This window comes from Platichthys flesus, chromosome 3, assembly GCF_949316205.1.
Source record: "Platichthys flesus chromosome 3, fPlaFle2.1, whole genome shotgun sequence".
NCBI classification, from domain to species: domain Eukaryota; kingdom Metazoa; phylum Chordata; class Actinopteri; order Pleuronectiformes; family Pleuronectidae; genus Platichthys; species Platichthys flesus.
In genome coordinates this window covers 10,585,445-10,608,951 of record NC_084947.1, presented here as the reverse complement: position 1 = coordinate 10,608,951, position 23,507 = coordinate 10,585,445, and the positions used below count along the sequence as shown (strand labels likewise).

The 23,507-nt window shown below is 44.1% G+C and overlaps 2 protein-coding genes across 2 annotated transcripts in view; both read right to left on the bottom strand.

The window, feature by feature from the left end:
- Positions 1–1,063: 1,063 nt before the first annotated feature.
- On the bottom strand, positions 1,064–2,315 carry atoh1a (atonal bHLH transcription factor 1a). Its single transcript, XM_062380897.1, has 2 exons — positions 2,114–2,315; positions 1,064–1,905 (listed from the first exon to the last, which is right to left on the bottom strand). Exons 1-2 carry the CDS (start codon positions 2,313–2,315, stop codon positions 1,064–1,066), a joined length of 1,044 nt encoding a protein of 347 aa, XP_062236881.1.
- A 4,404-nt stretch (positions 2,316–6,719) lies between these two features.
- grid2 (glutamate receptor, ionotropic, delta 2) overlaps positions 6,720–23,507 on the bottom strand; it is a 425,270-nt gene continuing 408,482 nt past the window's right edge. The window contains exons 15-16 of the mRNA XM_062385076.1: positions 20,560–20,800; positions 6,720–9,842 (exon numbers count right to left, since the gene is read on the bottom strand). Of these exons, the coding sequence (XP_062241060.1) occupies positions 9,390–9,842; positions 20,560–20,800 (694 nt within the window). The 3' untranslated portion in view covers positions 6,720–9,389. The remainder of the gene's footprint in view (positions 9,843–20,559; positions 20,801–23,507) is intronic.

Sequence of the window (23,507 nt, the reverse complement as noted above, 5' to 3'; positions counted from 1 at the left end):
TAATAACCTAAAACTCAAATACCGGCGGGGAAACGTGCATTTTAACAGTGTTAGGGAAACATATTTTAATTAAATGTATTTATTTCAGTGCCCACATAAGATAATGTGTTATACCTGATATCTCACATTATCACATGAAGTGTGGGATCAGTAAAGTTTATCCATCCATCTTTACCCTTATTGTTTAGGACGCATAACGTAGACACACAAGATTTTCGTTTCATTTGTTTTTTATTTCCAAAAATCAAAATTAACATAACAATAAATGGCAAAATGACAGCTCGTTTCAGCAAATTCCACAATGAAGTTATAAAAAAAGCAAATCAAGTGAAACGCAGCAATAAATACATGTCAGTTAATCTCATCCAGTGAAAGCAAAAGACACACGAGTTCATCTGAAGATACAAAAAGGAAAATACAAAAGAAGGCAGCAGTGATGGCTACGTTAAATAGGCTAATGTGTGAATTGGCAGCACTACGCTATCGAACAAATCCAAACAATATCGTTTGTGGTTTGAAAACAAAACAAAAATGAAATCGCATATTTCTCAAGCCTCTGGCTCGAATGTTTTTTAAAGTGCACATCATGAACTTTTGAAGTTGCAAAACGAAATACATTATACAAATAAAAAAAAACATAAATCACAAACCAAAAATGTTTTTTTTAACATGATCAAATATAAACAATTATGCATACAGGTAGTGGAAGACAGCTTTTTGGTCGGAGTGACGTGGGGAATACCCGTGGCAGTGCTGCGCGCGACATGGCAGAGGGGTCTTCCAGCCACGTATCCATGGAAACTGGAGATTATAGGCTATTTATCTATTGGCAGAACCGAATTAGGGCTATATCACATAAAATAATCTTTCGACTATAGGCATCCACTTAATAAAATAGAATTATTGTTAAAAATTGAACATGGCTATTTGGAAAAGAGCTACAATTTCGATTTTCTTAAAAATTCGCTTGGTTAACAGCAGATAAACAGGTGATTGACACGGGTTGACGTTATGTTATTGTTGGAGTGGAGCTTTGCTAAAAGTATTTCATTGTGTTAATTATTCAGAAAGACACAGGGAGACGGTGGAGGTGGTGGCGGGGCATCTTCAGTTCTGACAGGTCGTCCTCCTCGCTCGAGTGGAGCTCCATCGCTATTTCATCGGAGTCACTGAAGTGAGAGTGCGGGGAAAACTCTCCGTCGCTCCGGGGAGACTCTTTCCTTCCGCCGGCCGCGGCCAGCGAGCCGCCGGGCCGGCTGCAGGGAGCTGGGGAGGGCGAGCACATCGCTTCTTCGATCAGGGCGGAGAACTCCTTGTCGAAGGAGGAAGAGGAGGACGAGCGGAAGGTCGTCCCGGGTAAACCGCTGGAGGAGACGGGCACAGCCGCGGCTGTCCTGCCGGCCGCACAGGGGGCGGAGGCCCGGTCTGTCGCTCCGTCAAAGCCAGAGTCGGAGGAAAGCATAATGTCAGAGTTTGGCGAGTGGGAGCTGGAGATGTCCGCGCTGCTGCTGCTGGTGCCGCTGGAGGAGGACACCGGGGCCTCGAGCAGATCCGCCAGCGCGTTGATGTAAATCTGAGCCATCTGCAGGGTGTCGTACTTGGACAGTTTCTTGTCGTTGTCCAGCGCCGGGATGACGCTGCGCAGCTCGTCGAACGCATAGTTCAGCCCGTGCATCCTTCTCCTCTCGCGCGCGTTGGCGGCCACGCGCCTCTGCTTCTGGACCCCGTTGCCCGGTTTGCTGGACGGGGCTCTCTGCCTGGAGGACGCCTCCTCATCGGATCCGGAGACAGTGCCGTTGAGGCGGCACAGGTCCCGGACTTTGAGCGAGGAAGAGGGGGGGCTCTTGGCTGACTTTCTGTAGCTGGGAGGGCTGGGCAGGCCGGAGGACCCCGGAGAGCCGCTCTCTGCAGAGGACAAGACAAGTTTAGTTAAAACAAGGTTTTTAATGCACAATATAAACTTTGCGTTTCAGATCACGATTCTTCTTTCTGTTAATTAGCCACTTCAGTGCAGAAGGACTTAGCTGCAAAACTAAGTGCTTCCTATTAGCAGGTGATCACCTTGGAAGTTTCTCCAAATGTTCTAAACAATGCAAAGTGAGTGGTTTCTCACCGTTGTAGGAGCCGGAGCTCGGGCAGGGCGATTGCTGCAGGTAGTCGGGGGAAGTGGCGTGTGTCGCACAGGTGCCAGGCGGCTGCACCGAGGCCAGCCAGGCGCGTGGGTCACTGCCGCTGTCCACGAGCGTCAGTACGGGCTCGTAGCGGGACTCCTCCGGCGCGTCTTTGCTCCAGTCGTCCACACTCAGGACCTCCATGTCTCGATAGGCGCGGCTGTGGCGTTGGACAGACAAGTTCTCAGGGACACGCACTGTGCGGGTAGATGGGTCGCGTGCGGGACTGCTTCTCTGGTGTCTCGAGGCGCGGGGTCGGTTTAAAAAGCGGCACGCGCCTGGGAGCCCCCCTCCTCGCGCCGGTCGCGTGTTGACGTCCAATGAGAAGGCTCGGTTAGACCCGGGAGAGGTGATCACGGCCCCCCGAAGCAGGACTGTTCATGATCACGTAGCGATTCAAGGAGGGTTTCACGCAAAGGGAGGTAAGGGGAACCTCCCACAGGACGCAGGGGGGTGGCGGCGTTGTTCTAGGTCAGGAGCGTGGGCAGCGCGAGGCGTGCGCACGCTGCCATACCTGTCCGCGTGTGTGCATCACATGTCTGAATGTCTGTCAATTTGGCCTCAACTGTCGAAGAGTCTTCCTCCGTGTCGCTGAACTAATCAGGGGTACGTCTATCAAAGTTAGCGCGACATTTTCCACAAGAACCCCCTGATAGATTAGTCTGTATCAACACAGACCAGGTTCCATTAACAGATGGGTGGATTGGATGATAGATGGATATATGGAAAGATGGATAGATGGATAGATGAATGAATGGATAGATGGATAGATGGATAGATGGATAGACAGACAGACAGACAGACAGACAGACAGACAGACAGACAGAGAAGAACATCCTAAACGATAAGGGTAAAGATGGATGGATGGACTTTAATGCTCCCACACTTGGGATTTCATGTGATAAACCAATGAGATATCAGGTATAACACATTATCTTATTTGGGCACTGAAATAAATAAATTTACTTAGAAATATGTTTCCCAAATACTGTTAAAATGCACGTTACCCTATTTGGGTTTTTAATAACAAATAGCACAAAAATATGAACAAAGTTAAAATAAAAACAAAAATATAGAAGTTGGTGAGTAGATTGACCAAAAACGTATAGTTTTGTGCCAAAGTAAAGTTTGACAAAATGTCTGCCCCCAGCCCCCGAAACCAAACAAAAAAAAACAAAGTTAAACAATCTTTCCGGCTCCCGGGGGCTCGCGCGCTCATTGTCAATTCATTCATTCTAAGATCATCTCCAGTTTCCATTTTTCTTTTGAGGCGGCTCTGAAAGCTTTTGATCCGGCCCTCGGAACGCCCTGTCGGGAGAAAGGTCTTCACAGGGAACGGAAACATGAGCAGGGCTCTGGTGCCCTGCTCAGCACCGTTTCTCCACTGAGCTGAAGAACCGTGCAGGCCTGTGGAGCGCGCGGCTGGCAACTTGGAAATAGGCTGGAGGAGAAGAAACGCGCACGCACACTCGCAAAAACTTTGACAAGACAACATAAACCTTTGCTAATGTTCACTTTCCAATAATAAGTCATTTTATTTGTGTAATATAAAAATGAATGTGCAATATGTATCATTACCGTTATTTCATCATATTATTTCAATATCATGTGTAATCACTTTTATAATCGCTACCTACTGCCAGTTTTGTTTAGTATTAGTTTCACTGTCTCATGTAACTTGTTTATTTTATTGTGGTTTCTACATTGTTCTTTTCATATAGGCACCGATTCTCTATACACTTAATATTTTATTCATTCATAATGCACTTTACACCTTTTAGGCCTTCTTATTTTTATTTTCACATAGCCCCACTAAAGTCTTATCTTATCTCTTAGTTAAAAGTTTGAGTTGAAAAGGACAGGTGGTTTAGACTGGAAGAATTAAGTTAGGACAAATTATAGCTGTTGAGGAAATCACCTGCAGTCTACTGATCAAAGCAGCCATGCTTAGTGAGATGCAAACTTTAGGCCCATAACCTGGCAAATGAACAATGGACTAATTGCTGGGTGGAAATTGGCTATTTAACCTAATTGCCACGGTGGATTTAGGATAAGAAGGATATAAGCAACGTGTTTCTTACAGTAGCCCAATGTGTGACGCACAGTGATCAAAGGCAGCAACTGTTGGTGGCTGGTGTCCAACATTAGAGGAGAGAAATCGACCTCATAAGCAGCGGTCTTCACTTAACTTCACTACTCTGACAGGAAGTGGTCCATATATCAAGAAAGCTTAGAAATGCAGGCCTCGCTGCACGATCTAAATCTATAGAGAAGCTGGATATTGTGCGGAATTTATGGGAAGGAATCCCATAATTTCAAAGATGAGCAGACATGAGCCTTTTCTATTTTTTATTCATGTATTCATCACGGGGACGTCTTGTGGGTTAGAGGTCTGGCGCCGAGCCTTCGCCCCCTCTTCCCACCTACGAGCCCCCCCAGTCCAACGGGCCGGGCAGAGCTCCTGAAGCTACCGACAGGTTGGATATTGTATCTGGCGATTATTAAAGTGTCGCGGCCACAATGGAGACTCTATGTTCCATTGGTCACGCCTAGGGGGTTCCTGCATGGAGAGAGAGAGGGGAGGGAGGGGGGGAGAGGAGTCTGCGTGCTGCCGCTTCTCATCCCCGTCTCCCGGGAGACAGAGGCGCGACGGGCACGAGGCTGAAGCAGCGAGGAGAGCTGGGAGTTCAAAACGTCACTGTACCTCACTTAATACACGTCTGATACTCCGATGAAGTACTTTAGTGCATTAACTTCACGGGACCTTCAGACAACACAATACTTTAATACACGTGTGATACCCGGATGAAGTGCTTTACTCCAAAACAGATAAGAAGCTCACAAATTAGCTTCTCTAACTTTGACAGTTTCTTAGTTCAACATAAGTGAAATTACATTTTCCACATAGAGCAAAGTACTCAAGTATTGATCAAAATATACATGTTACCTTTATTTTGCTTTAGTTACAACTTACTCTGAGGATCAACATAAAATGAACAATAATAAACCTTAGTTCAAAATGTAAGGAAACAATAAGATCAATAAAACACTTCTTCAATACTTAGATTTAGCTTAAAGTACTTAAACAACTACAAAGAGTTTTGAGAGTAGCACTTTTACAAGTAGTTTTTTTCAGTGTTCTTGCTTTGCTAAACTTTTCTAAAGTAAAAGCTTTAATCCTGCACCACTGAAAAATGGTTCCTATTGTTGCTTCCAGAGACCCTCAAGGGACAATAAGTGAAGGTCAACAATCACTGCACGAAACGACAAGACTGAGAATATAGGTAGAGAATCTGGGGACATTTCAAAAACTGTCATAATGACTCAGACTGACCAATGTCAACGATAACTGACCTCTCCCCTGACTTCCAAAAATATGATGCTTCAAATCAAGTTGGGTGTCAATCGTTGGTGCAACATGGAATTTAATAATCCATAAACATCTAAAAATGTATTTATTATTCTATTAATTCCCAATATTTGGCAAATGGCTGTCACTTACCTTATAACAGTGCACAAACTGAGATTCTGGGATATCTCTGAAACTCAGGGGGGCTAAACAGCGTCCCCGTCTGGTTACACCAGGCTACTACAATGTTGTGCTCCATTGAACTTGACAGCAGCACCAGTGTCTCTCTCCAGCTGTTCACAGCGGCACACAGGCCTTTAAAGAGATTTGGAGCGAAAGACACAAAAGCTCAGCTCATGCTTGAACAAAAAATCTATTCCTCACAAAAAGAAAATCATCACAAATTCAAACCAAATTACTGAACTTTGACTAAGTATTTCCTCATGAAAATGATTTGCAGCTTCAAGTAGGTAAAATAAATTTAATCTATAATTAAAGGACACTCCCCCCTGCATCTATCAATACTGTCCGTTCCGGATCAATTGGCTCATCGATATTTAAAAGGTCAAAATTACACCGAGATGCAAGTTTACAAATCGCTGAAAGACCTCGGTTAATCATCATCAGAGGTTTGCAAGACTTAGGATTCTTCTATGATGTCACACACCAATTGTCCATGGCTGACTAACTCAACACGTCTATAAATGAATGATAATAAAAGGAGAGAGACAGAATCCATGAAAAAAAATCATTGTGGCTCCAGCAACCTTGTTTTGTCTTTGAGTCAAGCATGTTTACGTCTACTTACTGACGTCTGGATCAACTTTACAGCAAAAATGGAGCGACTTGTGGAAAAGCATTGACAGGACACATCCACCGGGAGTGAACACTGAGGGAAATTTGGTAATATTGTTGAAAGATTACATTTGTCGGGTCACCAGAAAGAACAGGAAGTGATAGTTGTGAGGTGGAAGGTGTGACTGTGACATCTTATCTCCATGGACAGTTCTTCATTACAGTCACAGATGTTGGGGGTGATGTGAGGGAAAACTTGAATGTCAGAGGTGAGCCCCTGAATCACAAAGAATAACAACAATATGTAACAGTAGTTATCAATCACAATTTGTTGAGGAAATTCACCGCCTTTGGCAAAGACAACAAATACGATCCCACTGTAGAAAACCTGTTTATTAGACAAATTATACACAGAAAGCTTTGCCACTTGTAACAGAGGCCCCAGTTTGTTCAGTTTTTGAATAATATGCAACACATACAACAAAATAGGCCTATATTAAATACTGTACATCATAAACTTTTGAAAATTATCAATTAAATCCTGTAGTTCTATGTATGAAATAAAAAATGTTAACAGATAGCGCAACAGCAAGTTTGTGCATGCTCTCTTTTTAATCGACTTGCCACTTTTCGTTATTTAGCCAGCAAATAATAAGATGAACTCAGGATGACGTGAGAAAAGCAAAGTGTGTGTGTATTTTATGTTGACCATGGGCGGGACACGGGAAAACCACACGCAGTGATGTGACCGCTGAACTCAACACTAAAGCTCATCATGATATACTCTTTTCTTTTTTGTTAAACAAAAATAGCATAAACATGTAAAATATACATTTTTATAATGTCTCTCTCATTTATACTAAATAAAACTTTTTTTTAAATGTCTGTGTCCTATTTGTCATTCAATAGCCATACTGTAGCCTAATATAAGAAAAGGATGCCTAAGAACGTCTGCTTCAATAACACCGTGGCTCAACTGAGTTCTCTATGCGCGACAATTTTGCGGTTTTAGTTCCTAAAGATAACAAACTGAAAACTTGTCCTAAACAACTAACATTATCAATTATTAATACAGTGTTAGTGAAAAAAAAAGAAAAAAAAGGTTTGGTTCCATTTGACCCCCAAATCCACAAAACACCTTTTAATGATCTTAACGTACCGATCCACTCCCCCCCCCCCCCAATGCACCTAAATGGTCTCAGTTTAATTAATTGGCACTTAAAAAAAAACAAGGTATATAAACAGTACCCTTAACATTACAGATATGGAATAGAAGTATATTTTGAACTCATCTCATAAAAGGCAGCCACAGGGTTCCAATGGCCATTGACTGTTGGTGACATTCCCATGACCCGAAAGTACAGCCACAGACTCGCTGCTCTTTAATGTACATGGTGATAAATTGGGGGAGGGTATGACTCGCTATAGTCAACATATAAGGCCTGTACTGAAGATGCTGTTGCAATGGCTTCTCCTAAACACAAAATCAACTCTGCTTCCCCACTCGAACCTGATAAGAAGTGATCGATGAACTTAAACAGTACATGACCTTACAGAATTAGCTTTTTATCTTTAAACACCAAGGCCATGGCAAGACTATAATTAAGCAAAATAAAGAAAAAAAGGAAATCAAAAGTAAAAGTCTGAATGACAGTTATGCAATAAACCCAGAGACTACATCACTCATTTAGCAGTTTTTCAAAGTTTGCTGAAGAAAATAAAAAAAACAAGCAGACAGCTCAGAACAATGTTATTTTTTTGTACTTCCTGACCAAAACACATTCCACGCATTAAAATCTATTTTTTTTTCAAAAACAAAATTCAATAAAAGACATATAATAAGCTTTTTGAAGTCTTTCGGCTCGTCTTTTATGTGTTTTTTTTTTTCTCTTTAAGAAGTTTTTTTTGTAACATCCCTTTTACTATCCCTCTGAGAGTCTGATTCAAGGTTCTCACCTTGTCTCGAAAAGCAGATAGCACAATAAAGTTGAGAAAAAGAAAAAGGTCAGCTCTACATACAATCACTTACAGGTCTGTGGGCACTGGTACAGTGCAGTGGAATTGACAAAGAGTCTTTAATGTGCATCAAAATGGTCAGAGTTTCAGGCTGATGCACCAAAATGGCAGACGTAGTTTAAGATCGATGCACCAGGTCGGTGATTCTACAGTGTCGTACTGTTGCGCTGCATTTCAACAGTTCTCAGAGCGACGCAGCATCACTGTGTCAGCATGGGTTCAGCTGTAAAGTCTTAGGTCTAATCAGGCCACTGTGTTGACACCGTCTTGGAGATACTTACACTTCGAGAACCCGAGGCATTGGAGGAACAACACCGGAGAAGACGAGAAAACCGAGAATGGACTCCAACATAGCAAAAAGGCAGCGAAAACCTGGAGAAGTGAATTCTTCCAATATTCACTTAGATGGGGCCTTTTCAAAACTACAAGGGGTTTCCTGTGTGCACTCCCAGGGCTACGGACAACACTGTGGTTATATATACCTTCATAAAATAACAGCCCCAAAATTGCCTATAAGTTGGGGTTGCTTCTTGGCCAAAGCCCGCACCAGTCTTCCACCAATGCCAGCCTGGGAGCTCACAAGAATTATGAAGTATTTCCTCGCGTTAGAGTCGTAGAAACTGAACCCTCCAAGCTGGGGTTCAGACAGTAATAGGAGTCCGGTCATTTCAGCAAATGTCCCTCACATGAGGCAGTCCTCATGCCATAAAACCAAAACTATAAAAAATAAGATCCCCTTTTACACCCCTTTATTTTCCCAAAAGAATCCCCCAAACAATCACAAGGACGACATCAATAAAGCAAAGGTCCCCCTCCCTCTTCCCCCTCTGGCACCTCACCAGCTTGGTTTGCAGGAGGATCAGGAGATGCCCCAGCAGAGCTCCACCCCGTCGTCTTCCTCACATATAAAACAGAGAGATTCCTATGTACACAGATCTCTAACCTTAGCCGAGATGTATTTGTTCAACCACCCCGTGACTGACTCTAACCACCTCACATCCTGCTCTTTCTCTTCCTTCTCCTCCTCCTCCTGAACCGACCACATTCTTAGCGACTCCTCATATGGAGGTGCCCCTATCTGGATCGTTGCCATATCCAAAGTTGGGTCCTGGACCTGTGGGCTGGTAGGGGATGGAGGACATTGTTTTAATGGGGCTGCGGAAGAAGCCACCGTTGGGGGCCCTCTGCCTGAAAGGGCCCACTCCAGTCCGGTGGTCCTGGAGGACACCCCCGCCGCTGCTGAAACCAGAGGAAAATCCAGCGGCGGCTTTGGCAGAGAGGGTGCGGCTGAGGGTTTGGATCTGCTCGGGGATGAAGGTGGTGGTTGTGATGTGGGTGTTGCGGAAATCGCTGATCTGCTCGAGGGCCTGTCGCGCAGCTGGCAGCGCATCCATGTCGAGGGGCGTTAAATCGACGGAAGAGGTGGAGAATTGCTTATGGGGGCTCTCATCCTCGGTGCACAAGCTGTTAACCCGGCGGTGTAGGTGCTCCAAGTCGATCTCCTTATCGTCCTGCAGGTGGGGAGGGGCAGGAAAGAAGCAGTGATGGTAAATGATAGAAGGGAAGAGAGGTTCATGGCGGGGGAAGGAAATTGGAACCGAAATGAGGTAGGGAGTAGGATATTGGAAAAAAAGTGAAGAGGAGAAAGATCCAGGAGCAGTGTTTAAGGAAGGGAGAAGGGGAAGAGGGAACGAGCACAGTAAATGGACAGTGAGGATAATCGTGAAAGTAAAAGAAGGGTGTTGGACAACGCACATGATGATACGATGAGGGAAAGACGGCATTTGGGAGCCAAACAAATGTTTTGGCACAATCATAAAAAAGGTGTGGTACATGTAAGTGCAGTGGTGTGAGGATGAGAGCGAGGGTTGACGCAGAATTGAAGCAGTAAATCAATGGTGATGGAAGGGAAGCAGGGATGTGACAGGAATCAGGGAGGGGGGGGGGGTGATCAAAAGGAAAGTAGGGGAAAGATGGAGGGAAGGATAGAGAAGCACACTCTGAGCTGTGGTCAGGATATTGAAAGAGAGAAACACAAACACACTTCTACAAGGTTTTAAAGTAAAGGGAGTGCAGATCATCTGGAATACACACAGGAAACACACCACAACCTCATGCTGTGTGCGCTGCCATTCCACGGTGTGCTGGGTCTACACTGGTGATCACACGGTAACATACACAAACTATGTTACGCTACAAATACAAGTTGTATTATAGAAGCCAGTCCAAACGCTCAATAGTACATTACTCATCTAAAGTTATTTTCCTTGTCACCTGTGTTGCATTCTGGCCCAAAAAAATCCACGTTGAGATTGAACTCTCATTTTCAAGTGAATTTCTTTTTTTTTTTGTCAGGCTCCATACAATTCATCACTAACTCCAATCTAACCTTAACAATCTTAACAAGACCACTTCTATACACACGCATAAACTTAAGCTTTAACTTGACTTACATAAGGTAAATGAAACTTACAAATTACAAAGCATACATTAAAGGACTACATTATAATATGACACATTACTTATCCACATAGTCTAAAAGATGGCAACACTCAGTGAGGGGTGTTTCATGCTTTTACTGAAGGGGAGTGGAAGTGGACGGCTGTGCAGAGGGAGCTCGGCTTGCGATGGATGAGGTAATGATGGAGAGGTAGAGCGGCTCAGGTGAACGGTGGGAGAAAGATGCTGGAGAGCATTTCCAAAAACTGCTTTTTTGCATTTTCCAAACATGTGACAACGGGTTTACCGGAGGGAGGGAAAGTATCTGAAGGATCGCAGAGGAGGGAGGTGGGTGACGAAAGGGGGGTACAGAGTTTGGAATTTCTTCACGGTAAAGGCAAAGAGTCACCTCATCGTGGCGTAACAGCAGATTTACTGACCGTGTCCTTCGGGTTTGGGGATTCTGGACAGGGCACTGGCCCTACTGTGTGTCGCTCATGGACAGAGGGGACCAGCCGCGTGGGCCCCTGGTGGCCATCTAAGGAGGAGGGGGCAGCGGGGGGAGGAGGGAGAGGACGAGGGGGCGCTAGTGTGTGTCGTGACACTATCATAATCACACTAAGTGTTTGAAGGAGGAGGGGGGGGTTCAAAGGTTGTGGTTGGTATCAGAAGATATGAAGGAGGGCGAAAGAGAACAGTGAATCACAAATGGTCAGTCTGCCATGTGTGAAAGCAGATCAGTGGTAGGAGGGATTGAAAGGGAAGTGTGAGGGAGGGAACAGTCTCGGACCTGGCTGCGTTTAGGATTCCTGCCATTTTAAACCCCACTGAAACATTACATATGTGAACACTGACCCAACTTAATGATTGTAACCGATGCTGACATAAATACAGTTTTAAATCTTGATGCCTGAAATGTATTTAAATATACATCTCTATCATTTTTTTGTGTTTATTGAAAAGGCATTATCTTAGAGAACAAAGCCAACTTCACACCATAAACTGGTTTGTGGCTTCATTTGTAATATCTTTATGTTACATAAAATAAATACTTTACCGCAGGATTTTACCTGCAAATACAAATAACTTTGACTTGTCCTGGTCAAAGATGATGCTCCGTCTTCCTCTAGATAGGAAGACAGCACCCTCTAATGGTAACAAGGCCTCACTGCACATCCCAGGTACATGTAAGTTTATGAAAGAGGTCCGTAAGCAGAGAGCTTTGCTACACTGAACATAGAAGTATGAACCTCACTACCTGATTTTCCAACTTTTGTCTAATTCCACCATCATTATTCATATCATCACATTAAAAGTACTACTGTCTGACAGGCATTACTAACCAATGATTTAGTCTTATCTCCTATTGTATATATAACCTTGGGGTGGGCGGTGCTGTGGTGAAGGTGGTCATTCTCATTTTGGGTGTTAGCTCGGAGGGGTTGGCGGGTTCGTAGGAGTGCTGCACGATAAGGGCACAGGGAATGTCGCAGCATGCTGGGGGCTGGTAATGGGTGGCGTTGGGGGCGTTGGTGTTGGCCTTGTCGGATCCCTGGTTCTGGGCTTGACCACCCAGGGCAAGGGGGCGCTCGCTTTGGCCGTGAGAGCACTGGTCGGCAGCTTGCCTGACAGATGGGCCATCTGCCTGTGTCTGGTGTGAGTGTGTGTTTTGTGAAGGTGTGTGAGTGTGTGTGTGGGAGCAAAAGGGACAGAAGGAGGGAGACAGAAAGAGAGAGGTTTGATGAGAGAGAGGTGTGGAGTAATTCATATAAATGTGTTTGTGTGTTTGCGTAAATGTGAGGGGGAGGATTCAAAAGAAAGAAGAAGAAGAAACAAGAGGCAGAAAAAGACGAACAGGCAGACAAACGGCAGACGGGCGGAGACAAGTGAAGGGATGATTGACAGACAAGATCAGGCAGATGGAGGGATGGTTAGGTGGAGGAGAGAGAGGAGTCGATTGGAGAGACAGACGGGTGGGGGGTGAGCGAGAAGAAAGACATGGCAGTCAGTCAGCGCACACAGTTAAGCAGGTCGTTCTGTGTTGTGTCCTCAGAGAGACATTCGCACAGTCGTTACACACCTGGAAAGGGGAGATGTTTAAATGGCATTCTCTCTCTCTCTCTCGCTCTCTCGCTCTCTCTCTCTCTCTTTCGCTACCCCCCCTTAATACAGTGTACTTATCTACAAAAACAAAACACTGGACAGAGTATGAGAGCTTTGAGCCACAGAGACACAGATCATTATCTGGAGCTAGAACGAGGAGGCCGGCGATCCCTTTCACAACAATTCAGTAAATGAGAGTTCGTTTTGAGTTGATGGTATACAAGGGAGAGCCGGCTCTTCTCGTGCTAAGTCTGAGATATCAGACATGGTCAAAACCACAGATATATCTGTTATGGATGAGTTCTGACGCTGGTAAATATGATTATTTTTGATTATATCCAGCAACAGAATCTAATTTTTGAATTCACGGAGATGCCAACGACAGAACTCTTTCATGTAAACCTCTTAAAGAACATATATCAGACAGAAAGGTTGAAGTCATACATCTGCCCCTGTAGTGAATGCAATGGGCCTCAGACACGATCAGGAAATAGCTACAGTATATGTTATACCTTGACTTTGAGCAACTTGATCCATTTTCCTTCATAGATACAAAACTATCTGCATACCCAGCTGCGCACTCCCAACCCAAAATGAGTTCAGATGCTTTTGAATAAATTATATTTATAAAAAAATGTACCATTTATGTGGAACACCCTGAAGTGTACAAATGTGTGTTATCAAAACTCTTACAGACTTGGAGGGAGACGATTAGATGATCCCCTTTTTTGTATTATGTTTTTGTCCTTTAGTCACAATACAGTTCTTATGATTGGTGACCCACATTGTTCGCTGTGTGTGCGATGTGTGTATTTGCGACTGTTTAAGATGGGTTAGAAATACACAAGCAAACTGTTCACATTGAAAAGCAACGTCAGCCATACCACTGCACACAACACAGAACCGCAGCACAGACACAAAACCACAGACAGGAAGCCCACAGTCAAAAGCAGTTTAACAGTGCACCACAGCATCAGGTATGAATGCATGTAAAAGACACAATGCACAGAATGTAGTTATGCATAGTTTAGTATGTATGAGAAATAGACACAAAACAGCAAAGTCAAACTGGAGTTTGAACAGTGGGTGTGGGTACTTATGTATGTTGAAAGCATGTAGGGGTGCATGTATGCGGCACGTGGGGGGGGGAGAGGAGATGTTTTGGCCCTACAGCTTGATGAATGAACATAGTCGCGATTTGTATCTTGAGTTGTTGCATGTGTCACCGTGGGAAACATAAACTGATCACTGCTGGCGGGAAATCTCATGTGATGACATATCAGACAAAGAGTCAGAGCTTTTGTTGTACTGACACACGTTTGACACGGCAGAGGAGCCGAGCTAAATGATGAGCTGGTTGGTGTGTGAGCTACTGTAAGATGTAAAGTCTTTTTTTTTATGATGTAAAGATGTATGAATGATGAGCACCGTGAATCTGTGCATGGTCCACAGGTCTCGCTCCAAATGACTAAACCGTGACTTCTAAAAAAAAGTTGAATTCATATCCTCTAACATCCTGATGTGAAATCTGAAAAAAGGACAGACACCAATTCATAATGCATTGAGGATTAGTGGCATAAATCATGGGAATCACTGCGTGGCTGATACTAGCCTGAATGCTCTCCACAGTTAGTCTCTGAGTGCATGGAGGCAGGACATTTGAAGTTCTCCAGCCAAGTGTGGCATCCCAATTCATACTCCTGTTGCCAACATATCTCAGCGAGCCAAGTTTTCGAGGCCCATGCATAAAGAGTAGGTCAACCGGGCTTTCTAAAAATGTATGTGAAGCGTTCAGCGGCGCACAGGGGGCTGCGTGTTTTTGGCCCAGTGCGACGGTCTCAAGTGGTGTTAACATTAACTGTGACAGTGAGACGGAGGCCATTGAGTTCTTCATTTAAACTGACGGAGAGCAAATCATACGGTGGAATTAATTAAAAGCTTTAAGGATTGCTTCATTTATTAACTTTGGAAAGTTAGATGACATTAAACGCACCAGACTCACTAAATTTGTTCACGACTATGACCAAATTGCGTGGAGAGTTACACATTTTTCCCGAGTCGATTAAAATGCAACATGTGCAATTATCTTATTAGCTGCTTTGAAGTTGAATGAAATTTGTCTTCCTTCATCCGTTTCTTTCGCTATCTCCCTCCTGTTTCATTCTCAGCAAACATCTTTGCAGCTGGTTGATATTTTGAAGTGGTTCTGCACAGAGTTCAGATCAGAGCGGGTTATTGGAACTATTTTACATGATTTAACCTATTTATGGTTGAACACTATTTTATATCTCGGGCCAAAGGAAAATTTGGCTAATGAGGTGATACTTTTTTTAAGGTCCAAAGGCCTTTACGAACAAGTGGTCTGTGAGAATGATAGAAACAATCTTGGTGCAATATGTCTCCATATCTGGATGGAAAAACATTTAATACATCCAAAGTCGAGGCAGACGGCCATAGGGACACAAGTGATACAAAAACTGGTCAAATAGTGAAAATGATGCACAGTGCGAGGCAGTAACTCCGATTGATGACAGTCATTTTGTGGAATGAAAGAAAAGCGAACGCACCAGTCCCAGTGAAGTGAGCTTGTTGTTTAATTACTGGATTATTCTGATAGTCTGTGTATGCGGGGTGTTTCGGTCGCTGTTCAATGATCCGATCAGCACTTTGTTTGACACACACTGACACACACTTTGGGTTCAGTGGTTACTCGGAGCAACCCTCGAGTCAAACCGACGGCAATCGATAGGTCAACGCTCCGACAGGATGAAGGTCTGAGGTCAAGCCTCCAAATGATCATGGCTGAGTGACCGATTTCACCTTTACCATGGAAGCACTGAAAACGCTCTTCTAATAACATGCTGTTAACTTGGATATCTCGCTGTTTTACTCCCACTGATTAATAAATACTTTGCTTTTATTTTAAACACAACCTTACTCCCACTTCTAAAAAACCCTGAGGATCCGGACTTTGACTTTGATTATCAAGTGTCTTCCAATATTAAAAGTGAGATCAGACAATGGCATTTATATATAAAAACTATCCACATGTGATTTCTTAATCAATAAAAGGGATTTCCCTGAGACAGTAAATCCTCCAACTCAACTCAACCTTGTGGTTTGCTTGTCAGTACCTCTGCATACAATCCATACTGCAGACATATACCACCGTTTTCATTCTAGTGGTTAAGATAATACGAGTCCATGGCTAGATATTGGAAAAGAATGTAGTTTAGGCTTAAATAGACCCATGTTGTCATGGTTACACTAATAATGATCAGTTATAGGTGTGGAACAGTAATAGATAGAAGAAGCACTGCTGACTGTTTGTTTTGAAACAGTGAACAGACCCATGTAAGAGTTGTGTTTTGTCAACCCACTCTTCACCTCCTTGAAGATAACTGTGGGTGGTGAGAGGCTGCTTGCACAGATGACCTATGGGGTCATTTTCTCTTTTACAGATGTTCCCCTATGCTCCATATGCCAGTGAATGCCTGGTGCCTTAATATGCAACAACCTTGATCAAGATCTACAAAGAGAATCAAAGACCATCAGCGTTAAAAACCCTGCTGTCCATGCTTTTCACTGTTGTGACTCCACTCCTGCTCTCACTATGGGGCTGATTCCACTGGCTGCTCTCAGTGCCTAATGAAGATAGCGGGGGGGCAGGCATGTTGCAGCCGAATCACACTGTGCTTAACACGACTTTGGATTCGGCTCAAGGTTTGCCGTCTTTGTGGTTGCTCAGTGGTGAACAAAACTACTGGTCTGAATGACAGATTAAAGCTGGTTACGGAGCAGGGGACTGGAGGCAGGGGGTCTGTGGTTTGTGCGTCAGTGTGAAAAACCCTCTGGTAATACACTGGACAACATTGATTCAACTAGGAGATGTTTCTGCAAGAGGATCAGTGCATGATGAGCAACGGCATGCTGGGTAAATACGTAACTAATGCATTTAACTTGATTAACCGAAGCAATAACAGCCCTGGAGAAACCAAATGAAGCGTAGACAGACCACAACCAGCCTGCTGTTGTATATGGTTGTTCTCACAGCAGCTTGTTGTGAGCTCAATGGCACACATCATGTGCATGGCGAACTGACTGAGATACGAGGGTGCTGCATGTGAGTTTATAGCCCCAGATTGTCTATAAACAGAAGTGATACAAATCCTCTCACAGCGAACAGGAGGTCTCTTCTTAAATCGATGCAGTTTAAGAAAAAGGGAAGACGAATGGAAATGGAGAGCGCCTAAAATAAAACAATAAAGTAGATCAATGAAGAAATGGCCCAAAGGACATGTGATAAATGCAACTAACCACTTGCCCCTCTACATATGCTGCAAGCGATTGCAGGTGGTGTATTGGAGCACGGTAAATGGAGCTTTATGAAACTTACAGGTAGTTTGACAAACTACGCTGACGCAAATGACGCAAAACAACCAGCTATTCATCTGAAATAACACCAATTTCAATCTTTGTAGCATATTTCCATCTGTCATAATGAAGGCAATTAAATGAAGACTCATAAAATATCTTTCTCCAAACGTTAGGAGTTGCAGTGATGTAGCGATGCAATAATCCGCGACGATAGACCAGTGTTTGATAAGGAGCTGCTCATTTAATCATCTAGAACCACAGCTTTCGTGTGAAATTTTCCTCTAAATTACTTTCCGGAGGATTGGTGTTATTGGCCTTTTATGATTAAAACTAACCTGATCTGACACTAAATCATCCTGGCTGCAGTCGCAATTTCCATTCACCATATTATTGTCGCCCTGCCTGATTTATTCTAGGTGGAACTTAGCATTTGCACGGCACCAAGGATTAAGCTGACAGGAGAGGAGGCCCCTCTCACTTGTTTCAGGGAGTCAGGCGGAGAAATTCACATTGACAGTGCTAATGAACATAATGGTCCAAGTAAATTAAAGCCCATTTTGGTCCACAGGTAGAAAGAATAACCTCATGCTTTATGACATTAATCAAATATTATTATTATACTCTTTTTCCGACTGGCCGGAGCCGGAGCCGGAGCTTCTCTGCTCAAACGTGTTCACAACAACACAGAAATCTCCAGAGTGCTCAGGTGAGAGATGGCGCAGCTGGAGGAGACCGGATGTGACGTCAACACTTCAGCTGCTGAGATGATGTGTTTTTGTTAACAGCACATCGGAGCTGGTGTCAGCCTTTATCAAATAAAGTTCTCTTGACAACTTCATCCTCAGCGTGTATGTCACTGCTTTTACATCCTGAGATGCCTGCATTCAGTCACAAGTTAGAAACCTCACCAATGTGCCCACTAGCTCGCTGAGAATCCTTATCAGGGTTATTTTAGGTTTGGAGCCTCTCACTTGGACATTTTCGCTTCTCCGAATAATCTCCTGACAATATCCAGTATTCATACCATGTCTGGAAGCAGCTGAAGGTGAAATCAACATGCGTTTGAAAACTTTTTTTTAGTGGAAAGTTATCTGTGCTTCTAATTTATTTCCGACACATAAATAATTAACTGAAATCCAAAAGCGAAAACATTGTTTCAAACATGATTACATTGCTTTCAGGTCATCACTGGCATGTTTTTGTATTTACCAGACTCACCACACTTTAGATTTGGATCATGCACTCTACCCTCTCCCTCTGTGTTTTGATAAGCGTGGGATGTGCTGAGGACGGCTGAGGTTGGAAATTTAATCGAAAGCTGGTTCAAATCCTTTTGTGGATAAAAAAAAAAAAAAAAAAAAACGGCTCCTGACACAGAGAGGTTGCACCGATGCTATCACTCTGCTAAGTTCAGCTGAGAAGGACCTGAGCTCCTGTAATTACAATCTGTAAATAGAATAGCGTCTTTCAGTTGGAGATGTTGCATTTCCTTTCTATTGGGGAGCATTTGTAGCAGGATCACATGATTTCACTGTGATTACGTCCGATGATGCCCCCCCCGCTCAGGTGATCGACCAGACATAGGGCTGATTGGACAGTTCTCAGGGGGCTGCAGCTAAATAACGAGGGGTTTATGTTTAAAATTGGTTGTATAAATATTCTTGTTTAACACCGTGAATCAGTTCCTCTTGGGCAAGGCAGACTGCAGCATCCCCAGCGGCCCTCAGGCTGTTTGAGTATTCTGCTTTTAACGCCACTTTTCTCCAAAACATTAACTTTTCAGAAAGATAATTGGTTGATTGCGATGTTGACACTGACACATTTTGGCTTGTTTGAAAGTAATGAGCCCCATCTAAACAACATTAATAAAACATAAAAAAAAAAAAAAAGAAAGGCGAGATTTTGCAGGACGTCAGCATTAAAGGTTACTGAATTCATTATGGGCCAACGGAGAAAAGACTCACTGGATTTTTAAGATGTAAAATGTTCATAGAGGGATCCTGCATTATCAGGGTGTAAGTCAGGTGTAAAGAGATTTTGTGAGTCTGTGGGTCAAAAAGCTTTCATTGACTACAAAGGATTTTCCGCAATGTATCATCATGCTGATTTGGTTTGACTTTTGAACCCCTAGAATTTGAGCAAAACGTTGGCGTATTGGTTAGGATATCTTGCAGAGAGAAATCAAAATACCATATTGTAAATGAATCACAAGCTACACTGTGATTACTGTACGGCAAGAAGACCTTTCGCTTATGGACAAGACTGTAACTGTGATGACACGCAGCTACATCAGCACCTTCATCATACCTGAACCCTTACCTAACCTCTCTAATCGGTAATGTTGGTTAAGTGTGTTGTTGGTTGGTTGCCCGGGCCATCTGAGATTACGCCGCATGTAATCTGATCTGTTATCAGTTTAAGTGTCAGATACTTTGGTTAAACTAATGAGGACGAAGTGGGAGTAAAACTGGAGCAAAAACCCTCTTCAATTCAATTAGGTTAAATTGGCTGCTTAATTCACTTTACACTCAAATTCAATTAGATTTTGACTGAGCAAGACTCTTTGCTTAATAATTGTGATAATTGGATGGTAACTTTAATAGGCAAACAATTAGAATTAATAACACAACAGGATGCTTTGTAAGTTGATTGCTCCATTAGGATCCTGATTATGGTTGAGAAAGGGAAATGAATGCAATCCTCGCAGAACGTCTGAGAACACTGACCTTTCACTTCTCATGTATTTTGATACACCAAGCCACACGGCTTTATACACATAAGACTATGAGAGCTATCAACTCTGTCTCTAAGAGATCTACTACAGCACCTCCAGGTTTCTTTTTGTCACAATGTGCAAGAGCCTTCAACACAAGCAGCTCCCTGCTGTGCTATCTGGGTTGTGTTGCTGAAGTTGCTCGAGTGCAAATCTAGTTCAGGCGAAAGTGACAGTGTGACCAGAGGAGGTTTTGAAAGCATCCAGACGCTGTCAGTGTCACAACTCCTTCACAGGGAGGGCTCCGCTCCTATTTCTATTCCGCGTGCACCCGACTTTGAGGAATTGCTGTATTTTTTACAGCTTAGCGCCCATGGCCACAATGTCTAGACTTTGTATTACATCCGTCTCCCCATGCCTCAGCTCTACCCAAAACTAAACCCATCATCCATCCCATCACCATCTGTCCAATGTTACTTTATTTTTCTCTCCCCTTAATCCATTTCCTCTCCTTTCTATCTATTACACTGCACCTTTCGGACAGATGAGCTGGGATCTAGTGCAGGCCCTATACCTCCCATCATCCAATCCCGTACCTCCTTGGAGGGGACCCTGGATCCCTTCCTCCGTGACCACCAGCTTTCCACCATGGCGATGAGGCAGGAGAGCACAACGCCAGCCGCCAGGACACAGAAGACACCCGCGAAGCTTTGGATGTCCAGGGCATTGCTGTGCTGCCGTGTCTGTACTGAGCTGTACAGGTCACATGGGCTGTCCTTCGGCCACCACTTGAGTTTCAGTATATCCATGTCCCCGTTCTGCTGGAGCTCCAAGATTCTAGGATAAATGCAAGAAACACAGGCGTGTTGGCATAGAACACACACAGAGAACACTAGAACACGTGATGCTGCATATCTGTGAACATATAACAGTCGAATCAGACATTTCATGAGTCAGTGATTTTGTAACTTCAAGTTTCTGGAAATTGAACACATGCATGCAGAAGTAAACATACATACAAATACAGGCACACATGAAAGAATGTGTAGATGCATGACCTATCAATAAGCCAGCAGCAACATTCAGACGAGTAACATTGTCCAGTGGTGAGTCATAAATATTCACACCAGCCATTTGCACAAAACATGACCACACTGCAGCTTCGACTGCAGCTGCTTTTACTCCTCTCTTCCATTTGAGGGCAGTGTTTGCCAGTCAAAATGCTCCCTGTGAACCACACTGGGTCACACTCATTATGGCTAACATTAATATGTTTTGCAGCACGACACAAGCGCACCGCCACAATGTCATTATGCAGCCTATAGCTTGAGTCGCACGATTGATGCTTTCAGAGGGGATACAGCTCAGAGGTTGACATGGTCCCTGTCAACGCCTCCAGCTTGCTGTTTGACTGGGTAGTTTGGGTTTGGAGGGGAGCTTCAGACACAGACAGGCAGACGGACAGACAGACAGACAGACAGACAGACAGACAGACAGGCAGGCAGGCAGACAGGCAGACAGGCAGACAGGCAGACAGGCAGACAGGCAGACAGACAGGCAGGCAGGCAGGCAGACAGGCAGACAGGCAGGCAGGCAGGCAGGCAGGCAAACAGGCAGGCAAACAGGCGTACAGCAGCTCTATTAGCATTCGGCCGGATATTTAAGAGACCATGGAGGCGAGAGGAAGCCAGGAGAGGCAGGGACAAAAAAGGCAAAGGGCAGTCTGGGAATGTGTACTGTGTTGTGCATATACCGCCCTGCATACATACTAATAAAGAAAACAAACCGATGAAGAAATAAACTCAGCCATCCCACTGATTCGACATCAGTAGGGCAAATACACATTCAGAGAAAGGAAAAACTTGAATCCATGCTTTCCCCAGCAAACGTGAACCGGTTTCCTACATGTGTACACAGAGACAGATGTCTGCAATCGTGCAGGACTTCCTGGGGGCAAACGCCTCCGGCAATTTCAATGACGACATGCTGCCATGAATGACAGTGCCCATCTCTCATCGTTCCTGTTTTTTCCCCCATAGAGAATTCACAAAAAATGGACTGAAATCAATCAAGAAATGCAAATGAGTCCTGCAGACGGTATACATAATTCATTTACTCCACAATAGCCAGAAAAAAAAGAAAAAAACATGGTTCATTTCAATGTAAATCAGCCAAACAGGCTCAGCACGTAGCTCGGTTACCATGTCACTCTCATTAAGGCACATCCTCTTATCAATCCCGTGCTCTGCTGAGGTGGTGGGACGGGAGAAGTGTGTGGAAGTAGATGGTGGAAATGGTATGTGTGGTTGTAATGAATGGAGGAGAGGAGAGGAGAGCCAAGAAGAGATGAAACGGAAGCTAGAGGAGAGGTAACAAGGATAGAGGAAACGAGAGGAGAGTAGAGGAGAGAAAAAAAGAGGAGAAACAGCGAAACAAGGGGAGAGTTATTGAAACTAGACGAGACGAGAGGGGAGGAAATGAGGAGAGAAAACAAGAGAAACGAGAAGAGAATAAACAAGGGGAGAGGAGAAGACAGGAAATGAGAGGAAACTAGAGGAGAGTAAACAAGGAGAGAGGAAATGACGAGAGGAAACGAAAGGAGAGGAGAGGACAGGACAGACGAGACGAGGAGAGACTCCAAGAGTACAGAAGGGGAGAGAAGAGAGGAGGAGAGAGGAATAAAAAATAAATGTAAATCCACTTACACTCATTCTAATAAAAGATTGTGTCCTCCAGCTGCAGACTTCATTGTGCGGTTGTTTGGCTCAGAACAACAAAATCCAAGGTTATCGATAAGACTTTGAGTGGCTGATATGCAATATTGGCTCAAAACCAATGAAATCAATCTGATCTGCAGTGATTGAGTGTTGAGCCGTGGTCATATAGTTGCAGCTCTGGTTATTATGCTACTGGCGTGAATATGACATAGTCAGTCGGTGTCTGTCCGTCCCTAAGCGCACATCAAACCTGCCTCTGTTCTCTCTGTCACTTTTGAATCGTAAAGTTGCATCGAACAGGACGTCTAGAGCTGATTTGATTCCTGGAGGAGCACACAGCGCAACAGTATTTCAGTGTTGCACACAGAGGGCACAGAGTTGATATGCAAGCCAAAGTGGCTGGGATTAGGTTTCCGGATCGCGGTCGGGTTTGATCAGAGTTTAAACGGCGTCCTGACGGCATCGCAGCAAAGGAATCGTGAATGAAAGTAACGCTTTCTTCGTGGAGAGGTGTCGTGCCATTCGTACAGTAGGTTGCTGACCTTTTTATCTGTCACTCTGAGGACAGATGCTCCTCACACGTACCAGCACACTCTGACAGACAGCCTCGGCGGGAGACGGATTAGACACAGGCTAATGAGATGGAATAAGAGCGGTCCCACCTATCAAAGAAGCCAGGCGGTGTTTTCTCAAAATATTTCATCATTCCTTGCCTGGAATACCGCCAATTTCTTGTCGGAGCCGATGTCTTTTCATGTCTGTCAAAAGCAGAGGCCCGCTTTATTTTTGGAGTTGCCGTCTGTCATCTCGGCTCATTGGGGGGGGGG

Coding starts and splice junctions, on each gene's coding strand:
- atoh1a (XM_062380897.1), bottom strand. CDS start 2,315: ATGGAGGTCCTGAGTGTGGACGACTGGAGCAAAGACGCGCCGGAGGAG. Junction 1,906..2,113: donor GAGCTCCGGCTCCTACAACG/GTGAGAAACCAC, acceptor TGTCCTCTGCAG/AGAGCGGCTCTCCGGGGTCC.